Source organism: Anabrus simplex, chromosome 1 (genome assembly GCF_040414725.1).
Source record: "Anabrus simplex isolate iqAnaSimp1 chromosome 1, ASM4041472v1, whole genome shotgun sequence".
In the NCBI taxonomy this organism is placed as follows: domain Eukaryota; kingdom Metazoa; phylum Arthropoda; class Insecta; order Orthoptera; family Tettigoniidae; genus Anabrus; species Anabrus simplex.
In genome coordinates this window covers 1,424,213,080-1,424,239,926 of record NC_090265.1, presented here as the reverse complement: position 1 = coordinate 1,424,239,926, position 26,847 = coordinate 1,424,213,080, and the positions used below count along the sequence as shown (strand labels likewise).

Here is a 26,847-nt window from a genome sequence, read left to right as displayed (position 1 = left end):
GCCCCAAGCCTCTGGCCAGAAGGGGTCTTAATCAGACGATTTCATATTTTTTGACAGCAAAGACAAGGGACAAGGTTTGAGGATTCACCTCCTCCCATGGAATGTAGAAGGGATAAAAAGCACTCTGGACTTAGCTCAGAGAAATCTGTTTGACAATCACGAAATACTAAACATGAAAGAAATCCTAGCAACTAATATGATTGAAATTCCAGGCTTCTACTTTGAGCAGATCTTCGCAATACAAGGTGCAAGAGGAAGACTAATAAGAGGTCTAGCTTGCTTCTTCAAGCCCTCTGCTGGAAACTGAATCGTGTATATAGAGACGTGAACTTCATGATACTTGAATCAAAGAGATTAGTAATAATCAGACCATACGTCGAGCCCCTAACTCCAATTGAGGACATAATAGCTTCAATAATGTCAGTATTATCAAAGACAGATCCTTCAAACAACACAATCGTAGCAGGAGACTAAAACTGCAGATTAGACAGGAATGATTATAGGAAAGAAGAGCTGCTCCGAACAATGGATGAGGAAGGATTTACACTCTTCAATCGGAAATATGATAGGCCATATTTCTTTCATAATGGAAGCAGTACGATTGATTTGACATTTTTTAAAGGACCCAGACTGCATCAAATGGATTATAGAGTCTCAGAGTATCCTTTGAAGAAACATTGCCCCGTCTTAGTGAGTTTCAAGTTAACGGATCAGTCAAGCATAAATGATAAGATGAAATTCTGTAACCCTACGTCTCGGATTCCAAATAAAGACATATTAAAGCAAGATAAGAGCAGCCTTGATGATCTAAGTAACATAATACTGAAGAAATATCTAGATTCTGCAGCTTTTGCATTAGAAATCTTCCATAAATTTGCAACTACAACAGTTAAAAAAAGAAGATCACAATTGGTTCAACCAAGCTTGCTACTTGCAAAGAAAACAGGTATTATATGCTCTACATGTAGCAAAAGTAGAAAATTATACCAGAGGTGCCAACTTTGAAGTGGATCATCACTAATCGCCCTCCGTCCCTGAGAAAAATTTCGAGTCAAGTCCAACGCATGCTCATTCCTTCTTGATAATGACACCCCTTTTGCCCTTCCCTATAGCAATCTATCCAAAAGTATATCATATTACACAATAACATTTGCACGCAACCTGTTGGTTCTGTGATAAAACATTCCTTGTAGCTTGTTTCTCACGCAGCAGCTGCTTTTCAGTGTAGTTTTTCTTGAAGCATCCTTCCGACTGTGATGAAATTTTCGTTTTCTGAACCATTAGCGATACCAGTGCAGACGTGCTTAATGTAGGCCTCACTTCTTAATCTTTCTGTCAACTGTCAGGTACACTTAACACAGAAAATATAACATTACTGAAGGATTTGTAGTGGAGAAGAGCAGCACCTGAGCTCCTTCAATCACAATGAATTTTACAACGCTTATGGGTAGCAAAAGGAAGTCACCATTGAATAATTATCGCTGCCAACTCACAAGCATTGAAATAAAGACGATTTAGGAGAAAGGCTCGAAAGGACTGAACATTTTTCCTTTTCTTTTGTTTCCGTAGAAAATTATCTTTTCGTGATAATGTCAGCTTTTCCGTAATAATTTCCCCTTTAACCGTAACTCCGTAATCGCGAAGTGAAATCGGTAATAATTACGGACAATCCGTAATAGTTGGCACCTCTGTTATACCTATCTCAGGAAACAATATAAGGATCTCTTAAAGAGTACGCGAAAGGCTTACATTGAATTGCAAGCTAGCAGATTGGTGTCGGAGGCAATAAAGGACACTTATTTAGCTTTGAAACCTAGGAATTCACAAACTGCTAGTAAAATAGACATGAACAATTGGGAGGTTCATTTCAACAAGACCCTGAACCCACAAAATTCCTCATATGCTTACTTGAAGAAACCCAATGGAACAGAGTACGACGACTTCGCATTATTTACACAAGAGGAGGTACACAAAATAAAAGATAGGAAAGCTGCAGGGCCAGATAGTATTTATAGCGAGCATCTAAAAACAGCCATGGACATCATCCTACCATCTCTCACGAATCTCATGAACCTATGTCTACAATTAGGGGACATACCGGTTGCGTGGAAAACTTCCATAATATACTGTAGATGCTCTACAAAGAGATACACATGATCCTAACTTTGACAGGGGGATCGCTTTGGAGAACAACCTACTGAAGTTAACAAAACTTGTAACGGAACGACTAAACAAGGAAATAGACGAGAACATTCCAGAAGAACAGTTCAGATTTAGAAGAGGTAAAAATACTATACAGGCAATAAGTAATTTACTAGATGACACAGAAAATTCTATCAGGCTTCCAAAGGGAAAATTTCATGCTGTGTTCATTGACTTCACTAAGGCATTCGACACTGTAAAGTGAAGCATCATCTCTTCTAAATTTGATACACTTGTTTTTTTTTTTTTGCTATTTGCTTTACGTCGCACCGACACAGATAGGTCTTATGGCGACGATGGGATAGGAAAGGCCTAGGAAGTGGAAGGAAGCGGCCGTGGCCTTAATTAAGGTACAGCCCCGGCATTTGCCTGATGTGAAAATGGGAAACCACGGAAAACCATCTTCCGGGCTGCCGACAGTGGGGCTCGAACCCACTATCTCCCGATTACTGGATACTGGCCGCACTTAAGCGACTGCAACTATCGAGCTCGGTAATACACTAGTTAAGGAAAATAAAGTCCTCACTAACCTGGTCCATAACATGCTGAGGCGAAACAAGGTCATAACATCAGAAAGAAAGACTCAACACATGATCTTAAAGGAAAGGAGGGCGGGCTTCCCCTCAAGATGTATTGACTTTCAAACATGAGCCATTACAAGTTGTAAATAACTTCAAATACCTTGGCTTAACCCTTTAGATGACAGTACACTCTTACAGAATACGCATAAGACTAAGAGCAATAGGGCAATAAAAGCAATTTACAACATTAAATTTTTTACTAGATTATCTTAGAAGACCATTATGACGCTATTTGACATAAAAATAATTCCTATCCTAACTTACGGTATAGGGATTATTTGGGAAAAGTTGACAAAGAACAATCTTAGGACGTTGGAAAGGTTCAAGGCTCGCTATCTAAAGACAACTTTGTGCGTATCTAAATACACAAGATCAAGGCTCGTCTATGAACTCACCAGAGAACCTTTTCTAATCGAGACACTGAGACTAAAGTTCTCCCTACCATCAACTGACAGCTGGAAGAGGCTAAAGGCAGAGAGGCAAGAGAAGAAGAAAGAAATCTGATTAGAGTTTTACTACAGTGAGGCCATAGTGAAGAAGACTTGGGCGGATACAAACCAGGCACTGCGACACTTTGTGACCTCAGTATGTATCAATATTATTTAACTGCCATATATCTAGGTTATGTTAGCTGGGCGATCTGTAAAAACAGAGAGATCCTAGAGAGAACAGTGTCAATTATTAATAATCTGTAATGTCTGAAGAAATGTAATCCCTTCATTTAAACAATCAAGATAATACCCCCTAAATTCACATTACGTTAAAAATTGAAGGTGTGTCTAATAATACGGCCAAAGACTGTAGATACAATGAGGCCATTGATCTGCTAAGGATAGGTCTGGCAAGTGACAAGACCATTGGTCTGCTTTTTGAACCTGGGTACTCCTCTTATTTTGGCTTTGTGTGGTAGCCCTGATGCCAGATATGACGAGAGCTCTATCTGAGACAGTAGGAAACTTGCTTTCATCATAGCCAACTAATAATGTCACAGAAAATGGCCCCATTCACATTAACACAGTCACGTTTCAATTCTTCTATGTAAGCAAGAATAGTTCTAAGGGCAGGTTGGTGGGTCCCTGACCTGCAATCGAATTACTACCGGTACCTATAAACGGTGGAACATTCCCCATACCACCACTCGTGTCAATAGCCACTGCAGTTGGCTGAAATTTATACAATATGGGGTCGTTCTCAGAATTCAACGCAGACGTCACAGCAAAAGTTCAGAATCTGCAGCATTTTTTGGTGCAGACATCTAGGAGCGATTTCACTTTCGCTTTTTCCTTTCTCACAGTCAATGTGATCAAGCAGTGCACAAGGCTGCCAACTTTTGAACTTAAGAACTAGTGATAAGTTGTTAGGTGAAAGCATGCCATACATTATAAAAGTAAATGTACGAGGGCTATTTTTTTTTCAAGGTCCGATCGGTCGCGACAGTCAAACGCCCGCGAATATATGATGAACCGCTGCGCAGATGTGTTGCGCAACGTCTCTGAAATGACCGTTATGCGCCTCACCTCAGTCCCGTCAGTAGTGAACGTGCAGCGCGCTCGTAAACATGGCTACAACGATCGCTTCGCCCGCCAAGTGAGAAGTGCGCGGTGTAATTCGATTTCTTCAGGCTGAGGGGTAAAATGCAGCCGAAATTCATCGCCGAATAAGTCGTGTGTATGGTGAAACGTGCATGAGCGACAGCAAAGTGTGACAATGGTGCAGGAACTTTACAGCAGGGCGTAACGTCCATGATGCAGGCGGCCAGGGAAGGAAGCGTGTGTCAACCGATGATCTTGTTCAGCGTGTGGATCAGGCAATTCGAGAAAATCGTCGGTTCACAATTTCTGTGTTGAGTGCTTCGTTTCCTGAAATTTCCAGGTCAGCTCTCTACACAATTGTGAGTGAGACACTTCAGTACCGCAACCTTTGTGAGAGATGGGTTCCGAAGATGCTGTCTGGCCGTCACAAAACACAGCGAATGGGCGCCGCTTTAGCGTTTCTCCAGCGCTACCGTGATGAAGGACCGGATTTTTTTAACAAAATTGTCACAGGGGACGAGACATGGGTTCATTTTGAAACGGAAGAAACAAAAGAGCAATCCAAACAGTGGATGCATTCGCACCCCCGAGTAAGCCAAAGAAATTCAAGCGAACATTCTCCAACAGAAAGTGTATGGCTACTGTGTTCTGGGACCGGAAAGGAGTTCTGTTGGTGGAATTCATGGAACGTGGTTCCACCATCACTGCAGCCGCATACTGTGCGACTATTCAACGTCTACGACGGGCAATTCAGAATAAGCGGAGAGGGATGTTGTCATCAGGCATTGTTCTCCTCCATGACAATGCTCGGCCGCACACTGCAGCTGCCACCACGAACCTCCTGCAGCGCTTCCAGTGGGACGTTTTCGATCACCCAGCATACAGTCCGGACTTGGCTCCATCAGATTTTCACCCCTTTGCTCACATGAAACGCTGGCTAGGAGGACAGCATTTTGACACCGACGAGGCGCTGCAGATCGGCGTACAAAGATGGTTAAAGGCGCAGGCGGCGACGTTCTATCAAGAGGGCATTGACAAGATGGTACCACGCTACGACAAATGTCTCAATCTGCGAGGCGACTATGTTGAAAAATAGCTGTGATGTATCAGTAAGTGTTACTAATAGAAAAGTGTCAAATTTGTACTGCTGTTTCATTTCGTGACCAATCGGACCTTGAAAAAAAAAATAGCCCTCGTACTTCTAGGTGCTGGTGGGTGGGTCCCTGGTTCTTGCAGTGAACACATCTCTCACTTACAAGGTGTTCCACATAAGATTTATACTATTTCAAATCCACTATAATGCTATAAAACCTAGGCTGCACTTATTGAATTTCTACTGATGTCATTACCAAGTGTGGCACTTCCAGTGGCTGTGATATAATCTGATATGATGTCATTACCAGCAATCAAGACAAATATATTCCGTTACTAACCCACACACAATAAAAACACAATTAAATGTAACCTGTAAGTACCCTATGGTCATTTGTTTCCCTCTCGCGTTGGTCGTGATCGTGCGGTGGACAGGGCTGCTAACTGTTCATCTAAAGAACTAGACCTAATAGAGCGGCGCTACTTTTGAATTTACAAAGCCATTGGTCAGGATATGTTAGGTCCGGCTAGTGACAAAGCCACTGGTCTGGATCAAGCAAAGGGGGTCTGGGAGCGTAAACACCTACAGTAGGTTAGAAGCCGCGAAGCGGCCCTTAGGCCTCTAGTATCCTGCGTGACACCTCGATTGGTCTCGATACGTTAGGGTAGGTTAGTGACAAAGCCACTGGTCTGGATTCGTTAGGGTAGGTTAGTGACAAAGCCATTGGTATGGATCAAGCAAAGGGGGTCTGGGGCGTAAGCCCTCAGGTTAGAAGCCGCGAAGGGGCCCTTCGGCCTTTAGTATCTGGCGTGGCACCTCCATTGGTCTGGATACGCTAGGGTAGGTGACAAAGTCATTAGACTACGTTCAAGCATAGGGGAAAAAAACAGTTGTGAATTTACTGACCGCAGGCTGGTAACAGAATTCATTTTACTTCAGTGCTAGGAGTGACTACATATCCGATTGTCTCTCACCCAATGAAAATGCTGCTATGCAGTTAGGCGATGGACAATGGCCAGGATAAATTGTATTATGTTATAAAAGTAAAATTAATTCTGGGGGATGGCGGGTGGGTTCTTGGCTGTCACAGTGAACACATCTCTCCTCTACACGGTATTTCACTTAAGATTTCCAACATATTACATTCTTATCATGCAATAAAACTAATGTAACACATATTGAATTTCTACCCAATGGTTTTGCCAATAACTGGACCTAACCAATTCAGACCAATGATTTTGTCACTAGCCGGACCTAACCAATCCAGAAAATGGTTCTGTCACTAGCAGGACCTACCCTATCCAGACCACTGGTTTTGTCACTAGCCAGATCTAACCAGTCCTGACCAGGGGTGGAATGCTTTCACCTAAAAACTTATTACTAGTTCATAAGTTCAAAAGTTGGCAGCCTTGTTCACACTGACCGCGAGAAAGGGAAAAACAATAGTGAAATCGCTCCTAGATGTCGGCGCCAAAAATGCTAAAAGATACTGAACACAGATAGGTCTTACTACATACACGTCACCCCAATAAAGACTTCTATTTTCTTCAGTAACAAATAAATAATGATTTCTACATAGGATTAGGCTATGCATTTGAGGTTATAATTTACAGTCTTCCTCCTACAGGGCAGCTAACAATTTCAATTTATTTCTCGAACATATCACCCTGAGAATTACGGTACATAAATAAGAAACAAACAAAAGTATTTATTTCAGAAGTAATATTACTTACTTTTCCAGACGTCTAGGATATGGGACACTGGGATGACCACAAGAGGTCACCACGTTGCTGAAAGTGGCAGCTCTGCGGTGCATCCTCTCGGCCCAGCTGGTCATCCTACTTCCACTCCAGCAATCTACCTGACCCCCTATCACACTGGCTACACACCTAAATATGAAGATAAAGGATCTTTCAAATACCTGTCTTGAATGTTTTTTTTAAAACACAGTAAAATATGATAGAATATTAATGTGCACTTGCCTACCGGCTTGAACTTCACTGCTGCCCATTATGAAATGTCAACGTGAAATGTCAGTAAACAATTTGACAGGCATCTCGACAACATATGCTTAGAGAGGCAAACTAGAATACATACCATCCATTATCACCGATAGGCTTAAATAATGCACTGGCATACGTTACATTTTAACTTTCAAATGACAAATAATCATAACACAAACACACTCAAGCATTAGAGTCATCTCAGTTTACTAAACAACCACACCTTCGCCTTCATATTTCAAAAAATCAATATGGCTTCCGACAATACCGCAACTAGTGGTGGTTTCTCGAAACTACATTCAGAAAACATAAGAACGGCCGTTGCCATCAGGGAGTATTTATATAGCAGTAAGGGTAAACGAGCTAGAATGACATTATTTAGGAAATGGGACAAACATCAGTACTCCTTGCGGAGGCTAGTTCATACGGGGCAGCCATGTTTTGAGTTACCAAAATAAAGCGAGCTTATGAGTTAGCTCAGGAGTCTTTCCTTATCTCGGATCTTAGATATCTTTCTGTACCATCGACACCTCAAGCCATTGCTCACCAAAATCTGAGGTTAACCAAAAGCGAAGAAATCTGGCGTGATGGATCCTGATCTTCTTCTTCTTCTTCTTAGAATATTCTTGGGCGCTACTGAAAAGCCATTACCCAATCACAACACTTATTATCACAAATCTTCAAGAGAAACAGACTGAGTTTTACTTATGAGGGATAGAGTTCTTCAACACTTGTAGAAACACTCGGGTTACAGGTGGAGAACGTTACGTCAGGAGATGTTATAGCAAAGTGATTGGGTTACAGTTATGTAGAGGAGGACGCGAGTTAAGAAGCTCATATGACTCACTAGTCAAAATTTAGAGTTTAATATGACAATTATCCAAAAATTCTTTAATAGCAAGAACAAGTGAAGGTGTAGGCTGTTGAACGAGGCGAGCGACCGTTGTGGGTACTTGTATTTTTTGTGAGCGTGAAGTATGGAAAAACGTTTTCTATGTAGGGCGAAATGGGAACATTGAAAGAGTATGTGAGTAGTGTCGACCATTCAGTTATTACATGAACACATGGGTGAATCCGCTAACTATAATTTGAATTTATAAGCCGAAGTTAGAGCATGATTAAAGAGTAATCTGATAATTGTAGTAATATGTCTGCATGAATATTTTTTTATTGAAAACCATGGGTGACTAGCAACAAATACTTTAATACACCAATACCGGACAGCTGTATCTCAACAGCATTGAGTGGAGTGCGAACAGCGATGGTGGTGACATCTAGCGTGTTGGTGTGAACTGCATACTCGTCTATGCTACAGCTGAGAGGAATGCACTACACTCATTGGAAATATTTTTGTTAAAATAATTGAATAATCACAATAATTAAGAATGAAATTTTAAAATATGAAATTTCTCCTTTATAAACCTTCAAACGAGCATTATCTTAGCCGTGTCTTTCGCTATGTCTTAAAAATTATAAAGCAGAATCTGTTTGAGGATCCACCCAGCCTCTGTGGAAATACTTAATAATTACACTCTCCTCTTCTTTCTAACCTTTTCTCAATTACCTGGCGCAGGATTTTGTATGGACTTAGCCTAGTTTTCCGGCCGGATGCCTTTCATAACAGCAATCATATATGGAGGGATATATACCGTACTCACTAGTATTTTTGTGTTTTTTTTTTTTTTTTTTTTTGCATGTGTTGTATATACTTGAGGATGCGTATGAATACGAACACAAACCCATAGCCCTCGATCTACAGGAATTAACAGACGCGATTAAAATCTCCGACTTAGCCGGGAATCGTACCAGGGCCCTCTGAACCGAAGGTCAGTACGCTGACCATTCCGTGGTGGTGATTATTTTAAAAGGAAGTACAACTGGACAGTCATCCTCTATTAACACTAATCAGAAGGGAAATGGGCCGGCCCCGTGGTGTAGGGGCCCTTTACCCGGAGGCCCCGAGTTCGATTCCCGGCCAGGTCAGGGATTTTTGCCTTTACCTGAGGGCTGGTTCGAAGTCCACTCAGCCTACGTGATTAGAACTGAGGAGTTATCTGACGGTGAGATAGCGGCCCCGGTCTAGAAAGCCAAGAATAACGGCCGAGAGGATTCGTCGTGCTGACCACACGACACCTCGTAAACTGCAGGCCTTCGGGCTGAGCAACGGTTGCTTGGTAGGCCAAGGCCCTTCAAGGGCTGTAGTGCCAAGGGGTTTGGTTTTAGAAGGGAAATGGAAGAAGTCCAACACTCAAAAGAATGAAGGTATCATAAATGGGGGGGGGGCACGAAGAGCTAACCAATCAGCCAAAGAGCCAACGGGGACAGATAACCTAACAACATCCGTGATTTATTAAGATTTTGGGAAAGAGAAGAAGCTGTAATTAAGAAACAGTAGTTTGGTCCATTATGTTGACTTCTTCTTCTTCTTCTTCTTCTTCTTCTTCTTCTTCTTCTTCTTCTTCTTCTTCTTCGGTACGGCCGATCTTTCCGAACTCTACAGAGCAACTCAACCTCACGCTGCCATCTCGCTTTTGCCGTTCTTTGAATTTTCTGTTTTACCTCTGAAGACAAAAATACATACCGGTAATATATAACACATATTGGGGTTACGTGAGTGAACTACGATGTTCCTGACAAGGATGAAGGGTCCAGAATTTCCTAACGTCTCTTTCACAAATTAATGCATGAAGAATTAGTATACACACGTTTTAAGTTAATTGGACTGGTGCTCAAGCCTATGCCAATAATGCACTGAAATAATTTTCTTGCGCCGGGCTGAGTGGCTCAGACGGTTGATGCGATGGCCTTCTGATCCAATTTGGCAGGTTCGATCCTGGCTCAGTCCGGTGGTATTTGAAGGTGCTCAAATACGTCAGCCTCGTGTGGGTAGATTTACTGGCATGTAAAGGAATTCCTGCGGGATTATATTCCGGCACCTCGGCGTGTCCGAAAACCGTAAAAGCACTTAGTGGGACGTAAAGAAAATTATTATTATTTTCTTACAGTAAAAGAAAAGGTGACTGGATTCGAAAGTCATGGCTTTAAATTTTCAATTTCAAGACTACCACGATAACCATTACGCTACAGACCCGCAAGTTTTCGATTGTGAAATTTATGGCACTGTTTAACAATATGGATCCTCAAGCTTGAGTATACTAGAGTTGCATATTTGTTAATATTATCGGTCTTACTTCCTACTAACATTTCAGTAGGGTATTTGATTGAATTTCTTAATATAAGGGGCATAGAATGTAACCTCAACACAGATGGAAGGTCATTACTTTTTGTAATACTTGCGGTCCTTATCATTTCCCAAGCCCATTATCTTGCTGGGTAATTTGTTCAGCGCATAACACTTTTCTTGGAATATAACTGCAATGTAAGATTATTTAGTGACAAACACTGATACATTATAAACAACACGGCAGTGCGCCAAGAATCATGCAGATGGCAATATGTTTTTGAAGAGTTGGTCACACCAAGCCATGTAGGTAGCAGCACTATCGGCTTTCTCGCTGAAAACAGCAAGCTGTCCGGTATTATCATATTAAAGTATTTGACTAGCAATACGTTGTTGCAGCTGATAATAATATTTTCCTTTGAGTTTCGCCGATTGTGTCCAATTGTGCTGCCATTTTTGTCGAATAGCAAGTTTAATAAACGGCGTGAAGTCTGTGTAGGGAAGGGCTATGGAAGCATTGATTCCGGTTCCGGATGCAGCTTGTTTTGTCATTTTATCAGCCTTATCATTACCTGCGTTGTTCGAATGACCTTTTATCCATGTTAACGTTATATCAGCACCATTTTCATCGAGTTCAAATAAAAGTCTGCGAATATTGCAGATGTACCAATTTGTATAGGAGTTATGTGGCATTAAACTTTGAAGCACACTTAAGGAATCTATAAAAATGATCGCTTTGGAGACTTGGTTATTTTTTAGGTATAGCAAAACTTGTCGTATAGCGAAAGCCTCAGCAGTAAATATTGAGGCAGGGTTTGGAAATGTGTATTGCTCCCAGACGAGTAACTGCGGAATGTAATATGCGGCACCTGTGCCCACATTTTGTTTGGAACCATCTGTATATATGATAAGAGTAGGATTGAGATCATTTATCGCCATTTTAAGTGTTAGTTTAGGTATGTCAGAAATTTGCATTGTGCTGTTATTAAAGGAAATGTGCTGAGACACTACAATATTAGGTTTGTAGTGCATAATATTGTATGGCATTGTATTGTATGGGAGAGAAATATTTTGTTGAATGCTAGTATGATTTTGTCACGTCAAGTTGAAAGCGCCTAACAAAGCAGGAGTTCGTGATTGCTGTTGAGAACGTTGCCGATATTTCTCTAGTAATTGTAGTTTGGGTAGGAGAGGATGTCTAGCTTGTGCCATTCGGGGCAATAAAAATTTAGAAGGTAAATACAAACGGCGATAGTGGAGCGGCATGTCACATGTTTCAACAAGTAACGCATTAGTAGGGGGAGATGGTAAAGCGCCTATACATCATCGGAGTGCTCGATGTTGAATTACATTGAGCTTTGAATAAGAGTGGAGGAAGCAATATCAAAATAAAAGGATCCATAATCTAGAAGCGAGCGTATTGTATGCCGATAAAGTAATAAAGCCGTTACGGGATCAGCACCCCAGTTTCGTCTAATTGTTAATTTCAATATATCGGTAAATTTTTTAGTCTTTTTTGAAAGGTATTCGAAATGGGGTTTCCAGAAAGATTTATTATCTAAATACTTACCAAGATACGTGTGAACCCGGACAATCGGAATTGTAATATTTGCAATTCTGAAAGAGTCTGTATTACACTTGCGTTTATGCGTGATAATATGGCCACATTTTTGGTAGAGGAAAGTTCCAAACCATGCTCGTTTAACCATGCTTTAGCAGTAGTTAATGCTCGAGTAATATTACTTCTGCAGACTTCCAGACTTTCATGAGAAGAATAAATGACTATATCATCCGCATATAACAGTATTCGTGCATCACGTATGACGATACATTCTAAATCCTTTAAGTATAGAGCAAATAATAGGCCACTTAAAATGACGCCCTGAAGCAACCCATGAGATGCGTATCGTACGTTAGACGTAGAGGTTGGGCATGCGAGTTCCATTCGCCGAAAATATAAAAGATGTTGGAGAATTTTAATAAAATTAGCAGGGAGATGTAAGTTATGAAGTTTCGACAGCAACATGTGTATGGGCACGTTGTCATAGGCAGCTTTAATATCAAGGAAAGCAGCAATTGTTCCATGTTTGCGTTGTTCTGCAAGCACTAAATCCGTTAATAATATATTAATGGGATCCGCTGTACTTCTCCCTTTTATAAAGGCATATTGATAGACGGGTAGCAAATTATGGATGCTATGACAAAGCAGATACTGGATGGGCCCAAATAAGAACATGCGCAGTGCTATCAAAAGGCTGGCTGTACACAGATTTCATCATAAGCTATGTGTAAAAGAGATATGTCACGATCCAAGCGACGAATGCGTGTGCAAATTATGTGGGCAAATATTTGAACGATACCACTTCAAAAAGTGTAGCAAAAGAGAAAACACCTTACATGAATGTAGTGAAGAGTAGAACAATTTATATATGACCATTGGCTGCAATAAAACATTAAAATAAAGCGAGCTAGAACGAGAAAAATTATCAGGTGGCATAAGAATATCGTAGGTCCAAATAAAATTGAAATATTAGATTTTCGAACTCAAGAATGCCAGCCGAATGCTACAATGTTAATAACTGAAGTAATGTGATGCTTAACTATATAGTGATTGATAATGTTCCCTTTTTCCGAAAAGATGAGTAATAATTTCTTGATACCAATTAATTTTTGACCATGAGAGTATGTTTTAGTATTTATTAATGAACATAACAGGCTTCCGCCCAAATACATGTTCTCATTCAAAGCAGATTATATATTAAAATGAAATAAAATTATTTATCTATATGGGTCTTGAACAACTTTCTCGGAAGCGGCAAACGGCATATGAGCTAACAATGACAATTAGGCATATTTAAAATGGCAGGATAGGATAATAATAATTAGCGTAAAATTAAGACAAAAGATAATAAAAGAGCAAGATGGCGCAACCATGCAAACCCTACTTCTACCTCCTACTCTGTCAGCATGTCTAATGGAATTATTACTACACGCTCACGTTATCCTAACATCTAAAGTGCTGAGTGCCAATCTCTTGCTGACCTACTTATGCTGGCTACTCCACTATTTACATTCCATGTCATTACATCATATACTACCTCGTATTTCTCTGAGACATTGTTTTTTCACTGCGCATAAAAACTTGTTCAGGCCACTGTCATTCCTCCACTGTTTTGCTATCCATACAATAATTTTTTGCTCACCTTTTTGTCTACACATTTTTTGTAGCGTAACATTTAGGAATTTATACAATCACAAAGTAAATGTAAGTCATCATGCTCAGCCTCACATAGTATACACTGAGAGCTCTTTTTGCACCTGATCCATCCTTTATTTCTATGCAACCCTATCAGCCACCATAGTTACCCACCCTTTTAATCTTCCATCCCCAAATCTTATACTTAAGTTCGAGATTTGGTATACCTTATAGAATAGACTGAGCGAAGGCCTTTCTTTACATTCTTCCAAACAATTCTGGATCTTTATGTCCTTAATTCTCATTGTCAGGGCCCGCTTCAGTCTGCTATTGTACCCCTTCCATCCCTCTCGCCAAATATATCCCATACCCAATTCCACAACATAACATTTGATTTTTGCTAACCAGCACTCATCATACATTCTTCCAGATCATATCTATATATTTCCTGCAGCAGGATGCCACCGCTACCCCGTCTTAGTCTAGTCCAATAATTTAATAACCTTTTAACACAGTCTAACAAGATACACTCTCGGCATAAGATTAGACCCCCACATTAGTTGTACATTGCGGTAGCCTCAAAACAGCCTTACAGAATTTATATATTATTTGATTCAGGCTGTCCCTTTCCTTTTCTAATACCCAAAATTCAACCCCATATAAAGCACTGCTTAGCACTAGAGATTTCAGTAATAGACTAAGTATTTTATAGCTTGCTCCTGGGTATTTGGCGACCAGAATTTTTATTTCTGCAAGGGCTGCAAACCCTTTCAGCTTGCATCTCTTTATGTGGTGGTCCCAAACTCCTTTTCTATTCAGCATCATTCCTAGATATTCTAATCTATCTACTTTCTCTATTCTTGCCCCTTGTATCCACTATTCCCCTACTTTTCTTACCCGCCTTCTCTTACTTACATTCATCGCCTTTGATTTCTTATAATTAATTTTCAGCGACCACTTATTTTCATAATCTACTAATTTATTCAAACTTTTCTTCAATCCTCCCCTAATCAGCGTCATTAAAAGAATATCATCAGCGAAAATCAGACCTGGGATCTCCATATTACACACCGCCGGTACAGCCCACGTAGCCCCCCCCCCCATGCCCATCCGATATATCATTTATAAATAGTGTAAATAATATGGGCGATAATATACACCCTTGTTCAAGGCCCTGCTTGATTTTTATCGATTTGCTTATTACATTGTTCTCCAGTTTGACACTACTATATACTCTTTGTTATATCTCCTCTACCGCACGTATCACTTTCCTAGAGACTCCCACCCTCCCTATTTTTTCTATTAACGCCAACGACCTAGAAAGAGGACTAGAGAGAGGCTATTCGACCGCCATATTTGAATCTTCTTGAACGCCGCGTCCGCAATAATATTAGTGATCAAAACAAGTGGGCGTGGCGATCGAGCTACAACTCGTTGGTGATTGAGAACAAAAAGTGCACGAAAATTAATCGTCACATTTTCTTCATTGCGAAAATAATCAAAGGAGCATAATGTATTCAGCAAGTGCATACATAATTGCGTATTAAACAAAGAAATCAACGAATTTCCAGTACGGTTCCATAATTACAAAAGGAATCAGATTAGACCTACACTGTCATTAAGCATTAAAACACATGGAGAATGAAAATAATAGAACAGAAATCACTGAAGGTACGTAATACATACACTCTAAATGTACATTAGCTGCAATAAACTTTCTTTGCTAGTGGCTTTACGTCGCACCGACACAGATAGGTCTTATGGCGACGATGGGATAGGAAAGGCCTAGGAGTTGGAACGAAGTGGCCGTGGCCTTAATTAAAGTACAGCCAGAGAATTTACCTGGTGTGAACATGGAAAACCATCTTCAGGGCTGCCGACAGTGGGATTCGAACCCACTATCTCCCGGATACAAGCTCACAGCCGCGCGCCCCGCAATAAACCTATTACCGGTATTAAATGTGCATTAGGCCAGGCCAACAATTTAGAAAGAGGACACCTCTTTATACCTCGTTGTGCCTATAAATAACCGACTCGTAAATGTATTTTTATGTTTTTATTTTACAAAATATGGAATGTACTTTCTTCTTCGCAAGTAAAACTGCCGTTTCATATTCATTTTAAAGTTCTCCAGAAAAATGGTTTTATATTTAAATCTCTTTAACGGACATGGGCCTATCTTTTAAAACATTATAAATTGCCTGGTCATGATTTCTGCTCTGCTAATTGCTTCACGTCGCACCGACACAGATAGGTCTTATGGCGACGATGGGAGAGGAAAGGGCTAGGAATGGGAAGGAAGCGGCCGAGGCCTTAATTAAGGTACAGCACCAGCATTTGCCTGGTGTGAAAATGGGAAACCACGGAAAACAATTTTCAGGGCTGCCTACAGTGGGGTTCGAACCTACTATCTCCCGAATACTGGATACTGGCCGCACTTAAGCGAATGCAGCTATCGAGCTCGGTGGTCATGATTTGGGTGGTCGCTCATACATTCAAAGTTGTGAAATATGAGTCACATTCGGACTCGGGAAAAAGGGAAATGTTCAATAAATTTCCAAGTCCTTTGAAAACATTGGACAAATGGAAAGGTATACTATTGATAGGGAAGCTGCAACCTGGGCGATCTAACGCCTTAACTCCAGTGCATTTCTGAAGATCCTGGTGGAATAAGGTGGCAGTAGCATGGGCATTTGACATGCCGAAAGCAACAAATACCGATTCTTCCAGCGTGTTGTTTCACTTTGCCGAACAGCAACAGTTTATTTATCCCTGAAACTTTTTAAAATTTTGTAGAAATCACTCTCACTCACTCCAACACTAGCGACACACACTTTCACATCTGTGTCACAATTTGAATATGGTCAGTAGCAGAAATGGGTACTCTTGCCGTGCTTACCGATGCTATCTATATACCATCAACCATACAAGCGTTGATGTTGAACTGATGGACAAGACAAATGTCTATCGGACAAATATCAAACCTGATCTGGGGTTAGATTCTCAGTGTATCTCAGATATTGGCCTGTAGTACATAAACTGTTAATACATTCGAGGTACCATGACATATACCATCTTAAATCAATGTAAAACCATTTTGAGCCATGAACAAAATTTCCTTCATCTATAGTTCTTTTCGGTACATCTATTTCAATGCAATACAGATCATGATGAACCAATCGAACTACTGGTGTGCTAGCTGTGGAGAATTTAATTTCAATCAATCATCATTAATTTGCGTTTAGAGCAGTTTCAATGTGGAGTGAGAGCATATGATTCTGCTGATGGTGACTCCTCTGTTGGATGGGGATGACAGGCTTGCACAGACCCCTTGATAGGAGTAAGATAAGTGCCAAAACCGGGTTTCATCCTCTCTCTACCTTCGTCATACGCAGATGCACAAGTCACCCATGAGCATAAGCAGAACGTCCTGCCTGCTTCTGGCCTCTCCAGAGACCACATAACATCATGTAATGGATTAGAATGGTTTCCAATTTCATCCCCAATGAAAGCATGGTGGCTTTATAATAATCTGCTAATACATTATGACCCTTTCCTTCCTACTACTTACCCTAGTTAATTGCAGATACCAAATCCCTTAAGCAGAAGTCATCAGACTGATGGCCATAATTGTAAAATAATATTCATAATTTTATATTTTACAGTTGTGTTTATTGTAGGGACATGCTGCTAATTTTGAGCAGTGTCTGTTGGCTCAGTTTTGACATAAGTTTTTCACTCAATTCTGCAGCTGCCGTTCAAACCTTGAGCCAGTAACGTGCAAGATTTTCAATGAAAATATAGCTTGATGATCTTAAGGGACATTGGTACTGAGTTTTTCCCAATAAATGGTCAAAAATCGTAAATCTGGTTTTTTTGCGTAAAAACATTCTCTGAACCATTAGCCCTTTGGCACTCAGCCTATATGCAGGGGTTTGCTCGAAGACACTCAGACTAATTTTTGTGATTTTCCAAAGCAATTTACAAAAATTCAACACGTAAACAGTTTAACACACATCAAAATAAAGTAAATCACACTAATACAGGAAACTATGAGCATTTCAGAAATGAACATACCAAGGACATATTGTTATTGGTTAAGCCCAAAATAATTATTAGATTTCGAAAATAAATTTAGAAAAATAAATTATGGCTTTCAATGACAGAAAAATCAGACATTATTGCGTCTTCCTTCTTTACTCTCAGACGTGAAGGAAAGAATATTTAATTCTGAATAATTTGATGTCAATATGATGTGTGTGCTGCAATTCACTCATGAAGCATGGCACAAAGTTATTCAGTGTACATGTAACGCTCATCGATGTCAGGTCCTCGCGGTCCGATGCACGGTGAACAGTTACGACCGTGTCACTTCCCACATAACAGGAAACACTTTCGGCAAAAGAAGGTCATTATTGCTGTCTAAATAATCTGAAAATTCAAGGATATCGGTCTCATTCCGCCTTGAATATGGCCTAGTCATTACGATAAAAAGATGACGCAAGCACGTGCAAACACGGAGTTATGAAAAGGAGTAAAATTGTAGTTTACGAAGTACATCGAACACACGATATACCAAAGAAACGAAATAATCTATAAACAAAACTCATGGAAAGGTCAATTTGTTGTATTCATAAGCCAGTCAAAACAGATCCACGTAATAACAACTTCAAATAACCATAACATAAACATTCACGGTCAACAGATTTCATTTTGTCGAAAATAGAAAAACATTTTGTAGGGCTGGTGGATATATCTGTTGAGTTAAACGCAAATTAAACGCTTTAATGTAGCGTCACGATCAAGTGTTACGATTTAACAGCCACGCAAATGACCAAAATCCGGGAATAAGACAGAGCCGATGTATCGGCGCCGTGAGCTTTCTCGCGCTGAGTGCGAAAGGGTTAAGAAGGAGGTACCAGGAATTTAACATCCCCCCTCCCTTATAGGCTGGACAGCCATTTTTAAAAGGCGGTGCGCAATGCTTCAAGCCTCATAAGCTGTTTCGGTACGCCCCCTCGACACTCCATAATGGATTACAAAGTATTCTTACTTTCAAAAAGTTATTTTATGTTTGAACTATGACTTTAGTGAAGTTTGCGTAAATACGCCTATCTTGTGCTGCCATCTCTGGTTTATTTTGTAAACTACATACGAGTCAAAACAATTTAATAAAATAATTATCAAGCTGTTGTTTTTTATTTTTTGTTATATGCTGCTGAGTTTCACAATATTAGACATTGTATTTTAGTGTCCAAAATAATCCCATAAACTATTATATTATGACAATCCTGCGTATTTATTAATTCCGTTAAAGTTGGCAGTACCATGTGCTTTCTGTCTAAAGTTTGTTTGTGGATTTGTTTGAAATCAAAGTAGTGTTCAGCCGTACTAATTTCCATTTCTTGATAAAACGAACATGGATACATCAAGTTCACGATGGTATCCCTCTACAGGAAGATCTAATAAAAGGAAAAAACAACTTGAGGCAGCTCGTAATGGCCTCAATACGAAAAGGGAGTTTAAAAATCAGGTAGGCCAAACTGTTGCACAGTCTACTAAACTGAATTTAGAAAACATCAAGAAACTCAAAAGTTACTATAGACAGGCCATTCATAATCATTTACCAGATGTACCTGCCATGAAAAATGCAATATATGCTACACTGTACCATTACAGGTCTACAGAACACAAACCAGAAAACAAAAAATGTCCCCAAGGAACAGATTGTTGGTACTTCTACAATAGAAGCATTGCCCGTGGCGAGACTCCACAGAGCCATACCAAGATATCTGTTTAGTTGTCTGACAGCTAGTTATTAAGAATTTTGCCTGTCTACCAGAGACAAGGAAGCAATGAATTGTTAGCTCCCTGTGTCAGGGGAGGGACACAAGATTCCAACGAGTGTGTGTATTCTCTGATTTGAAAAAAATGTCCAAAATAAATTTTTACTTCTAAAAAAAGCCTGGACTTGCGAAAATTCAGTGGAGTTTCTGAGTTCAATATGGGATGCTCTGCCACCCATAAACTGAAATGTGTGTTAAGAGGGGAAGAATATCCAACAGCTTCCTCTACAATTTGTCAGCGTCATGATATTACCAGAGTAAACGAAAACAGGTCACGGGTTAAACGAAGGAAAGGGGCACCACGTGACATAAAAAAATTGCAACAAGAAGCTGCTAAAAAGAAACAGGAAGGGGAAACTTACAAATCATGAGCATTCTGAAACTTCAGGTAGGCCATAGAGGTTTACTGTACCATGTCAATATATAAAAATGAAATTTTCTCAAAACTACTTTATTATAATTATATTCAAAATGTTCCATACGCATCACATTTTTTCTGAATTGGATGAAATTTTCAATTTATGTTCAGAAATAGGCAGTGAACAAAGTTACACAGCAAAATTTCAGGTTTCTTTATTCTGATAGTACTTGGTTCGTTCTAAATACCCTCTTTAAAAAATTCGGGCTCAAATTAAAATCCATATATTTTTTATAAACTATATATCCTTGCCTATATTTCCTACCTTGATTCTTAAGCCGAAATACCGATGGGCCACTATCTATGCCTGGTGGGCTTCTTCAGTTAAGTTAATAAATTTCATTATTCGTCCGTATTGAACCAAGATTACAATTTATTAAAATTTGTATCCACCTTATTCAATACATTAAAATGTTGTTAAGATGAAATTACAGCATATATTTTATCAGACCTAGTTTCAACGCCTTATTTTGCGTCATCATCAGCTGATATACATTTTAGGAAACTTTGGCAAACACATAAGTTAATCTACGTCACATAAAACAAATTTTTAAAAACATATTGATGATATAAAAACCGTGTTACTATTATATTGTATCAAAGTCCATATTATCTGAGACTTACGAGTATTAAACTTTAAGTTGATGGGGTCCAATGTAAGTTGGTTTGCTTCCTCATAAATTAACGTGGGTTTAACAAGAACAACTACTGAAAACACAATCTTCTTAAAGAAACATTAGCTCAGTTTTAACAGTTCTTAAACCGTGATGTAGAATCGTATTAAAATAATTCAATAAAATCTTCAAGACGTTATCATGGAGTAATTTTAGTGAGGTGGAAACTAGCAGTCGGTGCTTTAAGATGTTAACAATTATCTCATTCCCAGTTCAATGCGGACCTCAAAAGATCGTTGTCCTTGCGAAGCACCGAGTAGCTTAGCGAGCAACACGGAAACCACTACAGATCTACAACAACTTGCAAAAATCCAAGAATGACAATGCCCTGGAGAAGTAATGCCGTGTGAGAGTAAAGCAAGGAGGTGGAAGAATGTGTTGCGAGTAAATACATGCACAGCCTACATGATGCTGAATCTGACGAAGACTTCGACATTATTGGTATAATAGCCTACTTACAAAGGCAGATTACCATAAGGAGTTGTAAATCATTGAATTTTCCGCCGCTACTTTTCCGATATTCCGTACAGATATCCGTTCAAACTATCACGAAGGTAATCAGCTAATTCATTATTCCCATAATTTGTAGCCTTAGTTCCCTGTATACTTAGTACTTTCCACCTTCGTTTATTCATCGAGTAAAAGTTAATAATCAAATTCCTATATCCCAATAATATTGCATTTCAAGGCCCGGGCGTGGTTTTGACAGAAATTATAGTAGACAACCTCTTATTCTCAGCATTTAAGGACACTTTTATTCTCCGTAGCGCGTAGTAGGGAAAATAATACTAATCCACCAGCGGTAAAAGTTCATATAACCGCACTTCAGCTGAAAATTGTAGTGTAGATACATTGTAGTGTAGATACAGTACATTTAGATAGTGTCGTATCTCGCCTGCTATATTCGTGTGTATCAATTAGAGCGTAGTTCTAATAATAATTTTTCTAAACATTTAGCTATGCTGGTAATCTTTGAGTACAGTAGTTCTTGCAAATTTCATTTCTGTTTGTGCTTAGTAGTGACATACGGTACCGGTATTGTAAATAGGATACGTGTCAAAGTAGTTTAAACACTACTGTAGTGTACTGTACAGTAGTATACGAGTAGCCTAATATCCTATCAGAATTTAGTGTGCTTATTTTATTGTTGTAAAATATTTGTGTATTACTGGTGTAGTAGAGGTATCCGTAGAAACTCTTACTAAAATTACGCTGTTGTAATTGGGATAGGTTTCATTGCAGGTTGGAATTGTGTAGTTCTAGAGCATTCCTTTAGATATTCAGTAATTAACAGCAGTTTTTATCCTGTTAGGGGTTGTAGGATAAAAAATAGAGTAATAATTTAGTGTAGTCGTGTATCTATGACCTTGTTGTTGTGTGATCTTTGAGTACTATCCCAGACAATATATCCCTCGCTTCATTTATTTTTTGAAAATAAGTTATTTTATTTTTAATTTCATTTTTCCGTAAAGTGGCTAAGGAGCGCGAGTGTACGAACTGTGGGTGTGGCGAGGCATTGAGGGGTATGAGGGAAGAGTTGGAGAGTTTGAGGGAGATAATTAGGATTCTCACAGAAGACAGGAAGGAAGATAGGACTCCCTCAAACAATGTACAGGTTACAGTAGGTGTACAAGAGGAAGAGGAAGGAAAGGGGAAGTTGTAGAAGACAGGTGGTCTAATGTTCTAAGGGGAAGGAGATTGCAGGCTAAGGGCTCTATTCAGGATCAGAATTCAGGACAGGTGTCTGTGCGAAATCGGTACGAGTCACTCGAGATAGAACACCAGAGGGAAGATGAGGGACAGGGAACTGTTGCTGGGATGTGTGGAAGAAGGAGGATTCTGCAGCTATCACGAAAGATAGGGCTGACCAGGAGGGGAGGGGATCAAATAAGTTGGGGAGGATTGAGGCTCTGGTCATGGGGGATTCCATCGTTAGACACGTGGGGAAAGTGTGTGGAGGAAAGGGAACCAGGGTAGAATGTTATCCGGGAATTAGGTTGAGGCAAGTGTAAGAGAGGGAGGAGGGTAAGGAGAAGGTGGTAGTGTTTCACGTTGGTACCAACAACGTAAGGCAAGCTGATATAAGTACCAAAATAGTTGGGGATGTGGGGGACCTGGTAAATGCAGCACGGGTGTTGTTTAAGAAAGCGGAGACTGTTATTGGTGGAATACTGTGTAGGAGGGATACTGACTGGGGGGGGGTGATAGGGGATTTAAATGAGAGTATGGAGTGGGTATGTGGGAAACTGGGAGTGAAACTTCTATATCCTAAATGGTGTGTAGGAGATAGGGATCTGCGCTCAGATGGCCTTCACTTAAACCGCAGTGGTACGTATAAGTTAGGAAATTTGTTTGGAGAGGTAATGGGGAGGTACATTCGGGGAAACGGGATGGCATAGGGAGCGGTGATAAGGGAACAGGGAACTGGAAATCAAGTAAGGATGACATAAAATTGTTAGTGTGAACTGTAGAAGTATTGCATAGAAAGGAATAGAATTGAGTAATTTAATAAATATATATTTACCAGATATTCTAATAGGAGTTGAATCATGGCTGAGAAATGATATCGTGGGTGCAGAAATTTTCTCACGTAACTGGAGTGTGTATCGTAGAGATAGGATAGGAATGGTGGGAGGGGGAGTATTCATTCTGGTGAAAGAAGAATTTGTAAGCTACGAAAAAGTTAAAGATGTGACACACGAAATTCTAGATGTAAGGCTCATTTCTAATTTTTTTAAAAATTTTCATTTCAATATAGGCACCTGAGCCAAGGCTCTTCTTGGTGCAATACAAATGAATGACAATGGCAGCTATATTCACAATCTGATTACAAAATAAAATACAGTAAGTATATAATTTAACATGGTGAAAGAGATAAGATAGGACAAAGCTTCCTAACCATAATTACCATACTACTTCAGGTATTTAGTTACATTATTCTTGAAGATAGATAAAGTTGGTAACATTTTTATATTTTTTGGAAGCGAGTTATACATAGTTATAGAAAAATGCCAAAGAGAGTTTTGACCATAACTAGTGGAATTAATCTGATTGTAGTGAATATTATAAATAATTCTTGTTTCATAATTATGAATCTGTGAATTGGTAATTACTGATGTGTTTGAGCGGACTAATTTGTTTTGAATTTTATAGATCATAATTATAGAAGCCTTTATGCGGAGGTTTGGAAGTGATAATATATTACAATATTTATACAGATCTTTATAGTCGTTGTCAGAATGGGCAGTTTGAAAATTATTTTTAGTGCTCTCTTCCTAAGGACCTCTACCTTTCCAAATAATTCTTTATTACAGCATGCCCAGACATGTATCATATAAGAGATGTGGCTTTCAATAAGAGCATAGTAAATACCCTTCAACAACCCACGAGAAAACTTATATCACAATCTACTGAGGATACCAATCACAGGGATAATTTTATTACAAATAGTCTCCACGTGATTACTCCACGACAGATTTTCATCTATAATCAGTCCTAAGAATTTAGTACTGTGCACTTTCATTACTCTTTGGTTGAAGAAAAGCAGATTTTTATCCAAATTTAAAACATATAAAGGTTTGTGAAAATTTATGTAGTTTGTTTTTGTTAGATTGATAGTTAATCGGTTGGAATTAAGCCATGTTTCAAGTAATCGAATATCCTGCTGCATATTTTGTTCAATTTCATGATTGCTAGAGCCTGTATAAAAAATATTAGTGTCATCAGCAAAAATGGATAGTCTTCCATTTAATTTAAGGTGACCAATATCATTAATGAAGATAAGAAACAATAAAGGCCCAAGCACGGAACCCTGAGGCACACCAATTGAGATCACCTTCACATTACTCTGATTATTATTACATGTAACAAACTGCTCCCTATTAGAGAGGTAATCAACAAACCAATCCAATGCAATGCCTCTAATGCCTGCTACTTCTAATTTATGTAATAAAATTTTATGATCAACTGTGTCAAAAGCCTTTTTAAGATCTATAAATAAACCAGCTGCTAACATACCTGAGTCTAAAGCTTGTTGTAGTTTAATAATAATATCCTCAATAGCAATACTGGTACTCGAGTGAGGTAGGAAACCATACTGAAGTTGATAAAAATATTTATTATTTAACAAAAATTCTAATAATCTTTTTTTAACCACTTGTTGTAAAATCTTAGATGAAGGAGGTAGTACGGAGATTGGTCTGTAATTACTTACATCAAATTTATCCATGCCTTTATAGATTGGTACAACCCTGGCGATTTTAAGTTTGGCTGGTACTTTACCCTCGGATAGAGATTTGTTAACTAATTTTGTGATGTGAGGTATAATAAATTTGGAGAGTCTCTTTACAAGAATATTACTAATACCAAAACAGTCAACACTACAACTGTTTTTAAGATTATTAATTATTTGTTCAATTTCATTTTCATTAGTAGGGGTTCAAAATAAGTAATTAGATGGACCAGGCTCAAGGTGAGGGTATTTACACTGAGGAATTTTCTTAGCTAAAGACAGACCCATATCAGTGAAATAGTTATTAAATATAGTAGAAATTTGACTAGAATCAGTCACCAACTTATCATATACTTTCAGTTGTATTTCTTCATTGTTACTGTTATTAGTTGTTAGAATATTATTAATAACTTTCCACTGATTATTTGTGCTGTTTAACTTATTGATATAATAATTATTTTCTAGATCTCTTTTCATTCTAGTAACCCTGTTACGTATGTCTTTATAGTCTTGTATTAACTGCTGTGAAACATAGCCACATCCCATACTAAATCTCATCTGTTGTCTTTTAATTTTGTAATATAATTTATTTTTTTGTTTGACTAAATTTAACAGCTCTGAAGTAAACCATGGGCAAAAGGGTCTAACTTTCTTATTTAGATTAGGACTTTCAGTTTTAACTAAAGCAGTACTTTCTTTAAAATATGTCATTAATTTATTAGTTATGATATCCGAGCTATCCTCTTCATTTATAGTTAATGGCGTTTGAGACATGTATTTTTCCATAGATGGGACATGGTATTTTGTAGGTTGCATTACATAATTTCTTTGTGTATTCATTTTGGGTGTAATATTGATATCCAAGATTAATAAATTGTGATCACTCAGATCATTTATTATGTTATATATTTTATATTTGCAGACTCTGTTTATGTAAAAATGAGGGAGATCTGAATTTAAAAGATGTCAATTGAGAAGGAAATGCGAACGACAGGAAGCATGACCAACAAATTGCAAATAAGTTAATATAGGGAGAACATCTGTTTCAGAAAGTGATGGAACCAACCAGAGGGAAAAATATCCTGGATGTGGTGCTGAAAAAACCAGATGAGCTCTATAGAGAAACTGAAGTAATAGATGGTATTAGTGATCATGAAGCTGTTTTTGTCGTAGTTAAAAATAAATGTGATAGAAAGGAAGGTCTTAAAAGTAGGACTATTTGGCAGTACTATATGGCTGATAAAGCAGGCATGAGGCAGTTTCTAAAAAGTAAATATGCTCGGTGGAAAACGGTAAATAAAAATGAAAACAGACTATGGGATGGGTTTAAAGAAATTGTTGAGGAATGCGAAAACAGGTTTGTATCTTTAAGGGAGGTAAGGAATGGCAAAGACCCACTTTATTATAATAGAGAAATAAAGAGACTAAGAAGGAGGTGCAGACTGGAAAGAAACAGAGTTAGAAATGGCTGCGGAAGTAAGGAGAAATTGAAGGAACTTACTATAAGATTGAATCTAGCAAAGAAGGCAGCTAAGGATAACATGATGGCAAGCATAATTGGCAGTCATACAAATTTTAGTGAAAATGGAAGGGTATGTATAGGTATTTCAAGGAAGAAACAGGTCCCAACAAGGTCATTCCAGGAATAATTAATGAACAAGGGGAGTATGTATGTGAGGATCTTCAAAAGGCACAAGTATTCAGTCAGCAGTATGTAAAGATTGTTGGTTACAAGGATAATGTCCAGATAGAGGAGGAGACTAAGGCTAAAGAGGTTTAAAATTTACATATGATAACTATGACATTTACAATAAGATACAAAAGTTAAAAAGTAGAAAAGCGGCTGGAATTGATAAGATTTCTGGGGATATTCTATAGTTCCGTTTCTAT

The 26,847-nt window shown here is 38.8% G+C and overlaps 1 protein-coding gene across 2 annotated transcripts in view; it reads right to left on the bottom strand.

The window, feature by feature from the left end:
* RhoGAP71E (Rho GTPase activating protein at 71E) overlaps positions 1-7,639 on the bottom strand; it is a 292,611-nt gene extending 284,972 nt beyond the window's left edge. For both annotated transcript variants that reach the window (XM_067152936.2, XM_067152928.2), the window contains exons 1-2: positions 7,391-7,639; positions 7,142-7,297 (exon numbers count right to left, since the gene is read on the bottom strand). In XM_067152936.2, the coding sequence (XP_067009037.1) occupies positions 7,142-7,297; positions 7,391-7,419 (185 nt within the window). In that variant the 5' untranslated portion in view covers positions 7,420-7,639. The remainder of the gene's footprint in view (positions 1-7,141; positions 7,298-7,390) is intronic.
* Between the last annotated feature and the right edge of the window lie 19,208 nt (positions 7,640-26,847).